General features: G+C 46.5%; 1 protein-coding gene across 22 annotated transcripts in view; it reads right to left on the reverse strand.

Annotated features, from left to right (window-relative positions):
- The window catches only part of LOC109867806 (pleckstrin homology domain-containing family A member 7), a 178,055-nt gene that overhangs the window by 24,783 nt on the left and 139,445 nt on the right, over nucleotides 1-13,827 (reverse strand). For 14 of the 22 annotated variants that reach the window (XR_004204836.1, XM_031801661.1, XM_031801655.1 and 11 more), the window contains 4 exons: nucleotides 8,171-8,728; nucleotides 6,895-7,405; nucleotides 6,673-6,756; nucleotides 293-547 (listed from right to left, as the gene is read on the reverse strand). Coding sequence is in view for 20 of the 22 variants with exons in the window: in XM_031801661.1 (XP_031657521.1) it covers nucleotides 293-547; nucleotides 6,673-6,756; nucleotides 6,895-7,405; nucleotides 8,171-8,728 (1,408 nt within the window). In the remaining 2 variants the exon portion in view is untranslated. The remainder of the gene's footprint in view (nucleotides 1-292; nucleotides 548-6,672; nucleotides 6,757-6,894; nucleotides 7,406-8,170; nucleotides 8,729-13,827) is intronic. The other 8 variants (XM_031801664.1, XM_031801667.1, XM_020457116.2 and 5 more) reach the window with 2 other exon arrangements.

Here is a 13,827-nt window from a genome sequence, read left to right on the forward strand (position 1 = left end):
CCAATTTTGATCCCACTTTGTAACACAATAAAATGTGAAGAAACCCAAAGGGTCTGAATACTTTTGCAAGGCACCGTAGATGAATGAGTGTAATTTCTGCGTGTGTATATGATTCATTTCTTTGCTACTGTGGATACAGTGTTTTATAAGCTCATTTGGGCTGGGCATCTTGAAGATGCAAGACACTATAATACTGAAACAAATTAAAAAGCATATAAAGGGATTATTGGGGGGAGGGGGGCAGCCAGCACAGGCCAACGCTCACAAACAGCCATGCCCAGGTTGAGCTCACATTGGTGGGGTAAAGAAGACCAGGCGCACTGGGGGCCCCCACCTGGCTGCTGCTGCCGTGGCCCATGGGGCCTAGGAAGGGCCCCAGATAAGAAGGGCCGGAGGAGAAGAGAGGGTTGGTTTTGGTGGTGAGGAAGTGGGGGCCAGAAGGGCTGTAGTTGAAGTGCTGCAGCTGGGTTAGCGTGTGGTGGCGAGCGGCGGCCATCTTTGCCTGATGCCTCCGGAGCTGAATGAGCAGGAGGGTGAGCTCCTCAGGCTGCGTGTGTAACAGTAGTGTGTCCCTCGGGGGACAGAGGGAGGAAATGGGGGAATTAACTCAACACCCCAACACAGACAGAGCGCTCAACGGTTAGCAAAGATACTCAGAGCTGTATAGAACCTATATAGTTAGGTTGAACTGTCGGTCATGTTAGCTCCAAAAGTTCAATGCCATTTACATTCAAACAAAGAAATCTTACTGGAACACTAGGGAAAATGGAGACATCACAAAAGTCTAACTGTAAATAGTAGTGGAGACACCAGTTTTGGAGGCAGTGTTACGCTTGCTAGCAAAGAAAGCTGTACAGTAGCTAACAAGCTAAAATGTTTCGCCCCACAGTTAGCCAGGTTATTTAATTATTTAACTAGCTAAAGTTATTTAGAGCTAGTTAGCTAGTAAAAGGGTGCAGGAGTGGTGGCTAAAGTAACACTGACATTTTACAGATTAGGACGCAATCCAATTTCCAAGTGTTTTCTTGTCTTGGAACTTTTGATACCAACACGGCAGCCATTAAAATATCTGTATCTACACTGAACAAAAAAATAACGCAACATGTAAAGTGGTTCCATGTTTCAAGAGCTGAAATAGAAGATCCTAGAAATGTTCCATATGCAAAAAGCTTAACTCTCTCAAATGTTGTGCAAAAAATTGTTTACATCCCTGTTAGTGAGCATTTCTCATTTGCAAGATAATCCATCCACCTGACAGGTGTGGCATATCAAGAAGCTGATTCAACAGCATGATCATTACACAGGTGCACCTCTGGCTGGGGACAAAAAAAGGGCCATTAAAATGTGCCGTTTTGTCACACAACACAATACCACAGATGTCTCAAGTTTTGAGGGAGCGTGCAATTGGCATGCTGACTGCCGGACTGTCCACCAGAACTTTCCCCCAGAAAATTGAATTGTGAATTTCTCTAGCATAAGCCACCTCCAACGTAGTTTTAGAAAATGTGGCATTACGTCCTCACAACCGTAGACCATGTGTAACCACGCCAGCCCAGGAACTCCACATCTGGCTTCTTTACCTGCGGGATCGTTTGAGACCAGCCACCCGGGCAGCTGATGAAACTATGGGTTTGCACAACCAAAGAATGTCTGTACAAACTTGTCAGACACAGTCTCAGGTAAGCTCATCTGCTCGTCGTCCTCAGCAGGGGCTTGACCAGGCAAAAGCTATAGACAACGGACACAATTGCATTTTATTGACGGCAATTTAAATGCAGAGATACTGTGACGAGATCCTGGAGGACAATTGTCGTGCCATTCATCCATCGCCATCACCTGATGTTTCAGCATGATAATGCACAGCCCCATGTCGCAAGACACTGTACATAATTACTGGAAGATGAAAATGTCCCAGTTCTTCCATGGCCTGCATACTCACCAGACATGTCACCCTTTGAGCTTGTTTGGGGTGCTCTGGATCGAAGTGTACAACAGCGTGTTCCAGTTCCCAACAATATCCAGTAACTTCGCACAGCCATTGAAGAGGAGTGGGACAATATTCCACAGGCCCCAATCAGCGCGATCAACTCTATGCGAAGGAGATGTGTCGTGCAACATGACGCAAATGGCGGTCACACCAGATACTAACTGGATTTCTGATCCACTCCCCTATCTATGTTTTTTTAAGGTATTGACTTTTAACCAATTTTGTTATGTTACAGCCTTATTCTAAAATATATAAATTAATGTTTTTCCTCAAAATCTATACACAATACCACATAATGACAAAGCGAAAACAGGTTTTTAGACATTTTTGCTATTTTATAAAACATTTTTAGACAGAAATACCTTATTTACATAAGTATTCAGATCCTTTGCTACGAGACTCAAAATTCAGCTCAGGTGCATCCTGTTTCCATTGATCATCCTTGAGATGTTTCTACAACTTGATTGGAGTCCACCTGTGGTAAATTCAATTGATTGGACATGATTTTGGAAAGACACACCTGTCTATATAAGGTCCCACAGTTGACAGAGCATGTCAGAGCAAAAACCAAGACATGAGGTCGAAGGAATTGTCTGTAGAGCTCAGAGAAAGGATTTTGTTAAGGTACAGATCTGGGAAAGGGTACCAAAAAATGTCTGCAGCATTGAAGGTCCCCAAGAACACAGTGGCCTCCATCTTTCTTAAATGGAAGAAGTTTGGAACCACCAAGACTCTTCCTAGAGCTGGCCACACATTTGGCAGTGATTACAGCCTTGAGTCTTCTTGGGTATGACGCTACAAGCTTGGCACACCTGAATTTGGGGAGTTGACTAGTCTCCCAGCCAAACTGAGCAATCGAGGGAGAAGGGCCCTTAGTCAGGGAGGTGACCAAGAAACAAAAGAGGATGCTCTTGATTGTGCATCTGTAGAAGTTTGTGAGTGCTTTTGGTGACAAGCCGAATTTCTTCAGCCTCCTGAGGTTGAAGAGGCGCTGCTGCGCCTTCCTCACGATGCTGTCTGTGTGAGTGGACCAATTCAGTTTGTCTGTGATGTGTATGCCGAGGAACTTAAAACTTGCTACCCTCTCCACTACTGTTCCATCGATGTGGATGGGGGGGTGTTCCCTCTGCTGTTTCCTGAAGTCCACAATCATCTCCTTAGTTTTGTTGACGTTGAGTGTGAGGTTATTTTCCTGACACCACACTCCGAGGGCCCTCACCTCCTCCCTGTAGGCCGTCTCGTCGTTGTTGGTAATCAAGCCTACCACTGTTGTGTCGTCCGCAAACTTGATGATTGAGTTGGAGGCGTGCGTGGCCACGCAGTCGTGGGTGAACAGGGAGTACAGGAGAGGGCTCAGAACGCACCCTTGTGGGGCCCCAGTGTTGAGGATCAGCGGGGAGGAGATGTTGTTGCCTACCCTCACCACCTGGGGGCGGCCCGTCAGGAAGTCCAGTACCCAGTTGCACAGGGCGGGGTCGAGACCCAGGGTCTCGAGCTTGATGACGAGCTTGGAGGGTACTATGGTGTTGAATGCCGAGCTGTAGTCGATGAACAGCATTCTCACATAGGTATTCCTCTTGTCCAGATGGGTTAGGGCAGTGTGCAGTGTGGTTGAGATTGCATCGTCTGTGGACATATTTGGGCGGTAAGCAAATTGGAGTGGGTCTAGGGTGTCAGGTAGGGTGGAGGTGATATGGTCCTTGACTAGTCTCTCAAAGCACTTCATGATGACGGATGTGAGTGCTACGGGGCGGTAGTCGTTTAGCTCAGTTACCTTAGCTTTCTTGGGAACAGGAACAATGGTGGCCCTCTTGAAGCATGTGGGAACAGCAGACTGGTATAGGGATTGATTGAATATGTCCGTAAACACACCGGCCAGCTGGTCTGCGCATGCTCTGAGGGCGCGGCTGGGGATGCCGTCTGGGCCTGCAGCCTTGCGACGGTTAACACGTTTAAATGTCTTACTCCCTTCGGCTGCAGTGAAGGAGAGACCGCATGTTTTCGTTGCAGGCCGTGTCAGTGGCACTGTATTGTCCTCAAAGCGGGCAAAAAAGTTATTTAGTCTGCCTGGGAGCAAGACATCCTGGTCCGTGACTGGGCTGGGTTTCTTCCTGTAGTCCGTGATTGACTGTAGACCCTGCCACATGCCTCTTGTGTCTGAGCCGTTGAATTGAGATTCTACTTTGTCTCTGTACTGGCGCTTAGCTTGTTTGATAGCCTTGCGGAGGGAATAGCTGCACTGTTTGTATTCAGTCATGTTACCAGACACCTTGCTATGATTAAAAGCAGTGGTTCGCGCCTTCAGTTTCACACGAATGCTGCCATCAATCCACGGTTTCTGGTTAGGGAATGTTTTAATCGTTGCTATGGGAACGACATCTTCAGCGCACGTTCTAATGAACTCGCACACCGAATCAGCGTATTCGTCAATGTTGTTGTCTGAGGCAATACGAAACATCTCCCAGTCCACGTGATGGAAGCAGTCTTGGAGTGTAGAGTCAGCTTGGTCAGACCAGCGTTGGACAGACCTCAGCGTGGGAGCTTCTTGTTTTAGTTTCTGTCTGTAGGCAGGGATCAACAAAATGGAGTCGTGGTCAGCTTTACCGAAAGGGGGGCGGGGCAGGGCCTTATATGCATCGCGGAAGTTAGAGTAACAATGATCCAGGGTCTTTCCACCCCTGGTTGCGCAATCGATATGCTGATAAAATTTAGGGAGTCTTGTTTTCAGATTAGCCTTGTTAAAATCCCCAGCTACAATGAATGCAGCCTCCGGATAAATAGTTTCCAGTTTGCAGAGAGTTAAATAAAGTTTGTTCAGAGCCACCGATGTGTCTGCTTGGGGGGGGATATATACGGCTGTGATTATAATCGAAGAGAATTCTCTTGGTAGATAATGCGGTCTACATTTGATTGTGAGGAATTCTAAATCAGGTGAACAGAAGGATTTGAGTTCCTGTATGTTTCTTTCATCACACCATGTCACGTTAGTCATAAGGCATACGCCCCCGCCCCTCTTCTTACCAGAGAGATGTTTGTTTCTGTCGGCGCGATGCGTGGAGAAACCCGCTGGCTGCACCGCTTCGGATAGAGTCACTCCAGTTAGCCATGTTTCCGTGAAGCAGAGAACGTTACAGTCTCTGATGTCCCTCTGGAATGCTACCCTTGCTCGGATTTCATCAACCTTGTTGTCAAGAGACTGGACATTGGCAAGAAGAATGCTAGGGAGTGGTGCACGGTGTGCCCGTCTCCGGAGTCTGACCAGAAGACCGCCTCGTTTCCCTCTTTTTCTGAGTCGTTTTTTGGGGTCGCTGCATGTAATCCACTCCGTTGCACTGGTTCTAAGGCAGAACACAGGATCCGCATCGCGAAAAACATATTCTTGGTCGTACTGATGGTGAGTTGACGCTGATCTTATATTCAGTAGTTCTTCTCGACTGTATGTAATGAAACCTAAGATGACCTGGGGTACTAATGTAAGAAATAACACGTAAAAAAAACAAAAAACTGCATAGTTTCCTAGGAACGCGAAGCGAGGCGGCCATCTCTGTCGGCGCTGGAAGTCCAAGATGAAAAAAGACACAAGACAGCCCACTTGGAGTCTGCCAAAAGGCACCTAAAGGACTCTCAGACCATGAGAAACATGATTCTCTGGTTTGATGAAACCAAGATGGAACTCTTTGGCCTGAATGCCAAGCGTCACATTTGGAGGAAACCTGCCCCCATCCCTACAGTGAAGCATGGTGGTGGCAGCTTCATGCTGTGGCAATGTTTTCAGCAACAGATTCTGGGAGACTAGTCAGGATCGAGGGAAAGATGAGCAGAGCAAGGTACAGAGAGATCCTTGATGAAAACCTGCTCCAGAGCGCTTAGGACTTCAGACTGGGGCGAAGGTTCACCTTCCAACAGGACAACGACCCGAAGCACACAGCCAAGACAATGCAGCAGTGGCTTCGGGACAAGTCTCAATCTCCTTGAGTGGCCCAGCCAGAGCCCGGACTTGAACCTGATCAAACATCTCTGGAGAGACCTGAAAATATCTGTGCAACGATGCTCCCCATCCAACCTGACAGAGCTTGAGAGGATCTGCAGAGAAGAATGTGAGAAACTCCCCAAATACAGCTGTGCCAAGCTTGTAGCGTCATACCCAAGAAGACTCAAGGCTGTAATCACTGCCAAAGGCGTTTCAACAAAGTACTGAGTAAAGGGTCTGAATACTTATGTAAATATGATATTTCAGATTTTTATTTTTAATACAGAAATTTGTCTTAGTTATTATGGGGTATGGTTTGTAGATTGATGAGCGAAAAAACTAACAATTTAATACATATTAGAATAAGGCTGTAACGTAACAAAATGTGGAGAATTGTTCCCAGTCTTGTCTAATCTATAGATTAGGGCCTAATGAATTCATTTCAAATTGACTGATTTCCATATATGAACTGTAACTCAGTAAAATCGTTGAAATTGTTACATGTTGTGTTTATATTTTTGTTCAGTGTATATCGGAAACCTGAAATGTGTATGGAGCAGAATGTTGCTGATTCACATCCCATCCTTGTAAAGAAGTACTGTAAATGAAGCTCATTGGAAAGTGTCCAGGTTATTCAAGAAACACTGGATCTTGGACTTTAAGTCGTCATCTAATACAACATGCTTGGGTTGTGACTGGGTGCGTGACTCCATACCGTTTTCCCGTGAAGGCTGGGCGCGCTGACCGTGTGTGTGATGTAGTTGGAGGGAGGCATGGACCGTCTCTCGATGGTGGCAGCCTGGCAAACACAACCCACACACACACACTGCAGTTAACAGTCTTAATCTGCCATTATTACCTCTGCAAAAATACTGTCAGAAGAATTAAAATAAACCTGCTATGAAACATTCAAAAGTTTCATTCCCCTTCGTCTTACCTTTAGTAGTTGAGACTTGGCTCTTCGTGGGGACCCAGCCACCGGCATGTCCAGTGCATCTCTCCCCTCCTGGGGCATTACCACCACCCGGTTAGCGGGTGTGTGGGGCCTCCGTGGCGGGGACAGGGCCCTGGAGCTCTGGGGGCCCGGTGGGAGGATATCGGAGGGGTCTGGGGGCACCGACACACAGCGGGGAACCTCAGAACTGGGTCGCGGGGCCGAGGGGGGCACCGTGGAGGGGGGCCTGGGCCCGAAGGGGTAGTCCGGGGCAGGTGTGTAGAGGGGGGCAGTGGGACTGCCGTGGCGGAACTGGTGGCGCTGCTGCCACTCGTAGAGCTGCCACACGGTGCCAGGCCCACCGATGCCACCCCCGTCCCTGGTGCCGGTACCCTGGGGGTCTGAGGGTCCGAGTCGGAAGTGGCTGAGGCGGTCCTGTGCGTATTTGTACTCCCCTTGGCGCGCGGCGGTCGGGGGGCTGTGACGGGGGAGGGTGCCCCCTCTTGAGGGGGGGCTATGGGAGAGAGAACAGGGAAGAGGCCGCAATTCAAACAAAAGCAAGGCTGTGAACTTTGTATCATTGTGTTGCTGATATACATTTGACTGGCTTAGCAGGGTCGGAGTATTGTGCTGAACGTAAACCTTAATGTTTTGAGCGACTCTATGCTTACATTATTCCAAGAACCCCACTAGAGGGAGATGTTGGCTATGACCCCCATGATGTACTTGCAGTATATCAACCATACCTAAACACTGAAACCACTTACCTAGTAGAATGTGTGTGTGATAAAGTATGTGTTTGAATATGCATCACAATAAACACATGCGAGTGTGAATGCTCATGCTGTGCTGTAGAGTTGTATTAGTAATAGAGCACGTACGGGATACATATGGTACTCATTGTCTAACGAAATGCTTATAAGAGTAGCCTAATGTGTTTGAACTCAAGATATGAGTGTCTATGTGTTTGAACTCAAGATATGAGTGTCTATGTGTTTGAACTCAAGATATGAGTGTCTATGTGTTTGAACTCAAGATATGAGTGTCTATGTGTTTGAACTCAAGATATGAGTGTCTATGTGTTTGAACTCAAGATATGAGTGTCTATGTGTTTGAACTCAAGATATGAGTGTCTATGTGTTTGAACTCAACATATGAGTGTCTATGTGTTTGAACTCAACATATGAGTGTCTATGTGTTTGTAATTATATGCCATTTGAATGCCCAGTGATAAACACCTAGACGAGTGGTGGTGTGACCTGTGAACCGTGACCTTTACCCTTTGTGCTCGGCCTTCTGCACCTTGACCCAGTGCTCCACCTGCTCCAGGGCGCTCCTCCTCTGCACCTGCCTTTGAGTGTCAACCACCTGGGGGGTCAGCGTGGACCTCTGGTACGTCCCCGTCCCCATCCCGTTGGGTTCCGGAGTGGGTGTCCCGTTCCTCAGACAGGCCCCGGGGGGCAGGGTGAAGGCGCCGCGCGACGGGGCACGTGACGGCGCCCTGGAGGGGGGCGCGGATGTGGGTGCGGAGGCGGAGTCAGGAGTTAGGGAGGGAAGCGGAGGGAGACTGTTAGGAGGGACGGCGTCCATTTCAATTTCCACGCTTCCGCCGCCGAGGGAAGGAATCTTGGAAGTGATGGGATTGAGTGTGTCATTCCGGAAGCTACGGCGCTCCTCGGTTTCTCGGATATCGGCAGGTTCGAGGACCACTCCATCGCTATGGAGATGGAGGTCGGCTCGGGGTTCGCGTGAGGTCTTTGTGTAGTTGTTGACGTGGTTGGTTTGGGGGACCCCCTTGCGTTCCGACGTGTTGGGCATCTCCGATGTTTCCGACGGCCTAGGAGAGGAACAGAACGGGAGATGGTTTGGCTCGCTATGTCAACACATAGGAACAACAGAATTATTGACATTTGCCATTGTATCAGGACAGTAATTGGGTTGCAAAATTCCCAATAACTTTCCCACTTATTTGGTTTCCACATTTGTCATACCTCTTAACCTCTCACAGGAGTTAATGTTACATGTTACTTTTTGTAATTTACTAGAGAATCATGATTTCATCCCTTCATATCGGCAATCGCAACCAAGTGAGGTGTTAACATTAGCATAGCCTAACGTGAATGAAGGGCCCGTCAAAATAGGATATACAGTGCCTTGCGAAAGTATTCGCCCCCCTTGAACTTTGCGACCTTTTGCCACATTTCAGGCTTCAAACATAAAGATATAAAACTGTATTTTTTTGTGAAGAATCAACAACAAGTGGGACACAATCATGAAGTGGAACGACATTTATTGGACATTTTAAACTTTTTTAACAAATCAAAAACTGAAAAATTGGGCATGCAAAATTATTCAGCCCCTTTACTTTCAGTGCAGCAAACTCTCTCCAGAAGTTCAGTGAGGATCTCTGAATGACCCAATGTTGACCTAAATGACTAATGATGATAAATACAATCCACCTGTGTGTAATCAAGTCTCCGTATAAATGCACCTGCACTGTGATAGTCTCAGAGGTCCGTTAAAAGCGCAGAGAGCATCATGAAGAACAAGGAACACACCAGGCAGGTCCGAGATACTGTTGTGAAGAAGTTTAAAGCAGGATTTGGATACAAATAGATTTCCCAAGCTTTAAACATCCCAAGGAGCACTGTGCAAGTGATAATATTGAAATGGAAGGAGTATCAGACCACTGCAAATCTACCAAGACCTGGCCGTCCCTCTAAACTTTCAGCTCATACAAGGAGAAGACTGATCAGAGATGCAGCCAAGAGGCCCATGATCACTCTGGATGAACTGCAGAGATCTACAGCTGAGGTGGGAGACTCTGTCCATAGGACAACAATCAGTCGTATATTGCACAAATCTGGCCTTTATGGAAGAGTGGCAAGAAGAAAGCCATTTCTTAAAGATATCCATATAAAATGTTGTTTAAAGTTTGCCACAAGCCACCTGGGAGACACACCAAACATGTGGAAGAAGGTGCTCTGGTCAGATGAAACCAAAATTGAACGTTTTGGCAATAATGCAAAACGTTATGTTTGGCGTAAAAGCAACACAGCTCATCACCCTGAACACACACCATCCCCACTGTGAAACATGGTGGTGGCAGCATCATGGTTTGGGCCTGCTTTTCTTCAGCAGGGACAGGGAAGATGGTTAAAATTGATGGGAAGATGGATGGAGCCAAATACAGGACCATTCTGGAAGAAAACCTGATGGAGTCTGCAAAAGACCTGAGACTGGGACGGAGATTTGTCTTCCAACAAGACAATGATCCAAAACATAAAGCAAAATCTACAATGGAATGGTTCAAAAATAAACATATCCAGGTGTTAGAATGGCCAAGTCAAAGTCCAGACCTGAATCCAATCGAGAATCTGTGGAAAGAACTGAAAACTGCTGTTCACAAATGCTCTCCATCCAACCTCACTGAGCTCGAGCTGTTTTGCAAGGAGGAATGGGAAAAAATGTCAGTCTCTCGATGTGCAAAACTGTTAGAGACATACCCCAAGCGACTTACAGCTGTAATCGCAGCAAAAGGTGGCGCTACAAAGTATTAACTTAAGGGGGCTGAATAATTTCAGTTTTTGATTTGTTAAAAAAGTTTGAAATATCCAATAAATGTCGTTCCACTTCATGATTGTGTCCCACTTGTTGTTGATTCTTCACAAAAAAATACAGTTTTATATCTTTATGTTTGAAGCCTGAAATGTGGCAAAAGGTCGCAAAGTTCAAGGGGGCCGAATACTTTCGCAAGGCACTGTAGGAACATAGCCTCAGCTACAGGGAAAGTCGGGGCTAATTCCATCTAAATGAAGAGAGAACTGGGCTACTTAGTGTTAGCGTAGCCTAGCCTCCTAGGTCTCTCAGGCTGACAGCTACTAAAAATAGCTCAGGGTGTCTAATGTACTGGCGGGAATGAGCAGTCATACTTGCGACGATGGACACAATCACTTCCCTCCGATGATATGAGCTTCTCATTCATCAAATAGGACCGTTTAGTCATAAGAGCCACAGTGAATTGGTTGGCTATAACACACATCCCACACACACACACACATCCCACACACATCCCACATCCACATCCACCCACACACACATCCACATCCACCCACACACACACATCCACCCACCCACCCACACACATCCACCCATCCACACACATCCACCCATCCACACACATCCACCCATCCACACACATCCACCCATCCACACACATCCACCCATCCACACACATCCACACACACACATCCACACACGTACGTACAGTATGCAGCACACAGTGGGGTCATGAAGCAGCATGGCTCAATCTGATGGGTCCATACTTCTAAACATTAAAATGAAAATCGTTGACATAGTTGTGCGTGATAGTACGCTACATGTTAGCTTTTCCCATCCCGAAAACCTGGCACACTTAGCCTTATGACAACAAGACCAGCTGGACATGATTATTTCCTGGGACAAACACTTGCATCTGCCAAATCCAAATGTTGATGCAGTTGGATGTGACTGAACACCTCGCCATGAAAGCGTCCTTAACAGAAGTGAAAAACTTTGAAATGTTGAAGTACATTTACTGCAATAGTCTGTTTCGAAGGGAAATCAAAACCATTGCAAACGAAGGTGAGAAATCTATTTAATGAGGAGCTTCATGGAGTGTCTCTTGCAGACCAACACAAAGGCTACAGGGCTGTAATGTTCCCAGAGTGACGCTCCGCCACCTCTCAGAACGGTGCAGTTTCCATCAAAGCTGAATCAAATGTCTCACAAGATCGCTTAATGATGATTTAGTATTCCACATGGGCCTAGCACACCGAATATAACAGCATAGTGTTACTGTTATTTGAATTGTGCATTTGTTGGCTAAACGTACACCGTTTTATATGCATTAGAATAATCATCCACCGCGTCACATATACATTATATTATATTATTATATAAAGTCGAGCATCGAGGACCAGCAGTGAACCTTTCTTTCTCCTTAATTAACAGAAACGCTTGACGCGAGGGGGGCCTCAAACCCACGGTTACTGTACCCCGAAGATTCACAGTCAACTGCCTTACCCGTATACCCCACCTGACAGTGATGACAATGGAGGAACATGACAGCTATATGAAAAGACCAGAAGGCTCTTCAACGGGAAAAAATAAAATCCACACTGTACGATAAACTTAAACATTGTGTAGAGCTCCTTTATCTATCCTGAATCAGGAAAGGGCCTTCCCCAAACTGTTGCCACAAAGTTGGAAGCACAGAATTGTCTAGAATGTCATTGTATACTGTAGCATTAAGATCTCCCTTCATTGGAACTAAGGGGCCTAGGCTGAATAATGAAAAACAGCCCCAGACCATTAATTCCTCCTCCACCAAACTTTACAGTTGGCACTATGCATTCGGGCAGATAGCCGACTCCTGGCATCAAACCCAGATTTGTCCGTCAGACTGCCAGATGGTGAAGTGTGATTTATCACTCCAGAGAACGCATTGCCACTGCTCCAGAGTCCAATGGTGGCAAGCTTTACTCCAGCCAACGCTTGGCATTGCGCATGGTGATCTTAGGCTTCTGTGCGGCTGCTTGACCACGGAAACCCATTTTATGAAGCTCCCGACAAACAGTTATTGGGCTGACGTTGCTTCCAGACGCAATTTGGAACTCGTAGTGAGTCTTGCAACTGTGGACAGACAATTTTTATGCGCTTCAGCACTCGGCGGGTCCCATTCTGTGAGCTTGTGTCTCCTACCACTTCGCTGCTGATGCTCCTAGACATTTCCACTTCACAATAACAGCACTTACAGTTGACCAGGGCAGCTCTAGCAGGGCAGAAATTGGACTAACTGACTTGTTGGAAAGGTGGCATCCTATGAGAGTGCCACATTGAAAGTCACTGAGCTCTTCAGTAAGGCCATTCTACTGCCAAAGTTTGTCAATGGAGATTGCATGGCTGTGTACTCGATGTTATACTTTTGTCAGCAGCCGGTGTGGCTGAAATAGCCGAATCCACTAATCCACTACTTTTGCATATATACTGAAAACGTGTCTTTTTAGCATTAGTAGCTAGTAGCCTAGTAAAGAATGTGTCATGCAATATTGGCACACTACACTTGTGACAGACCAAGCCGAACAAAAGTAAACCTTCAATTTAGAGGTTTCAAATATCCCTATTTTATGAAGTGCCATTGGTTGGTGGATTTAATGTCTAACGTGCGACTTCGTCAACGATGGTACAGATTGAGACAGTTTAAGTTTAAACTTGTTTTAATGTTTCCAAGTATGAACCCAATATTTTTGCATTAATTCTGTGTATATCTTATATATCACATTTGGCCCCTAGTTTTCAACGGACACAAAGCCTCTGACCACAGTTCCACTAAATGAGATACCCTCGTCTCGACAGCAGGCACAGCTTGTTGTGAACACGGAGGCCTCGGTCTCTGTTAGGTCGCTTCACTACGCTGCAGGAACTGTCACACGCCTGCTATGTGTGTAGACCCACCTGGTCTGACAGGGAATCGGACTCCTACACAACACCACCGCTACCTGGGCCTCATCAATCTCTGTCTGATACACACTGCCTCGCTCTCTCTCACACACTCTTTCACTATCATTCTTGTCTGTCTCTGTCTCCGTCCGTCCGCCCGTGTGTGTCTGTCTGTCCATATGTGTCTGTCTGTCCATATGTGTCTGTCTGTCCATATCCAACTGACGCGGGTGGAAAACAGACGCGGTTGGAAAACTAGGGGCAAAATGTGATAAATATTGGGACATTAAATATATAAGATATACACAGAATTAATGCAAAAATATTGAGTTCATACTTGGAAACATTAAAACAAGTTTAAACTTAAACTGTCTCAAAATCTGCACCATCGTTGATGAAGTCGCACGTGATACAATGCTACATGTTAGCTGTTCCCATGAGATAACCTGGCACACT

This window comes from Oncorhynchus kisutch, linkage group LG22, assembly GCF_002021735.2.
Source record: "Oncorhynchus kisutch isolate 150728-3 linkage group LG22, Okis_V2, whole genome shotgun sequence".
NCBI lineage: Eukaryota > Metazoa > Chordata > Actinopteri > Salmoniformes > Salmonidae > Oncorhynchus > Oncorhynchus kisutch.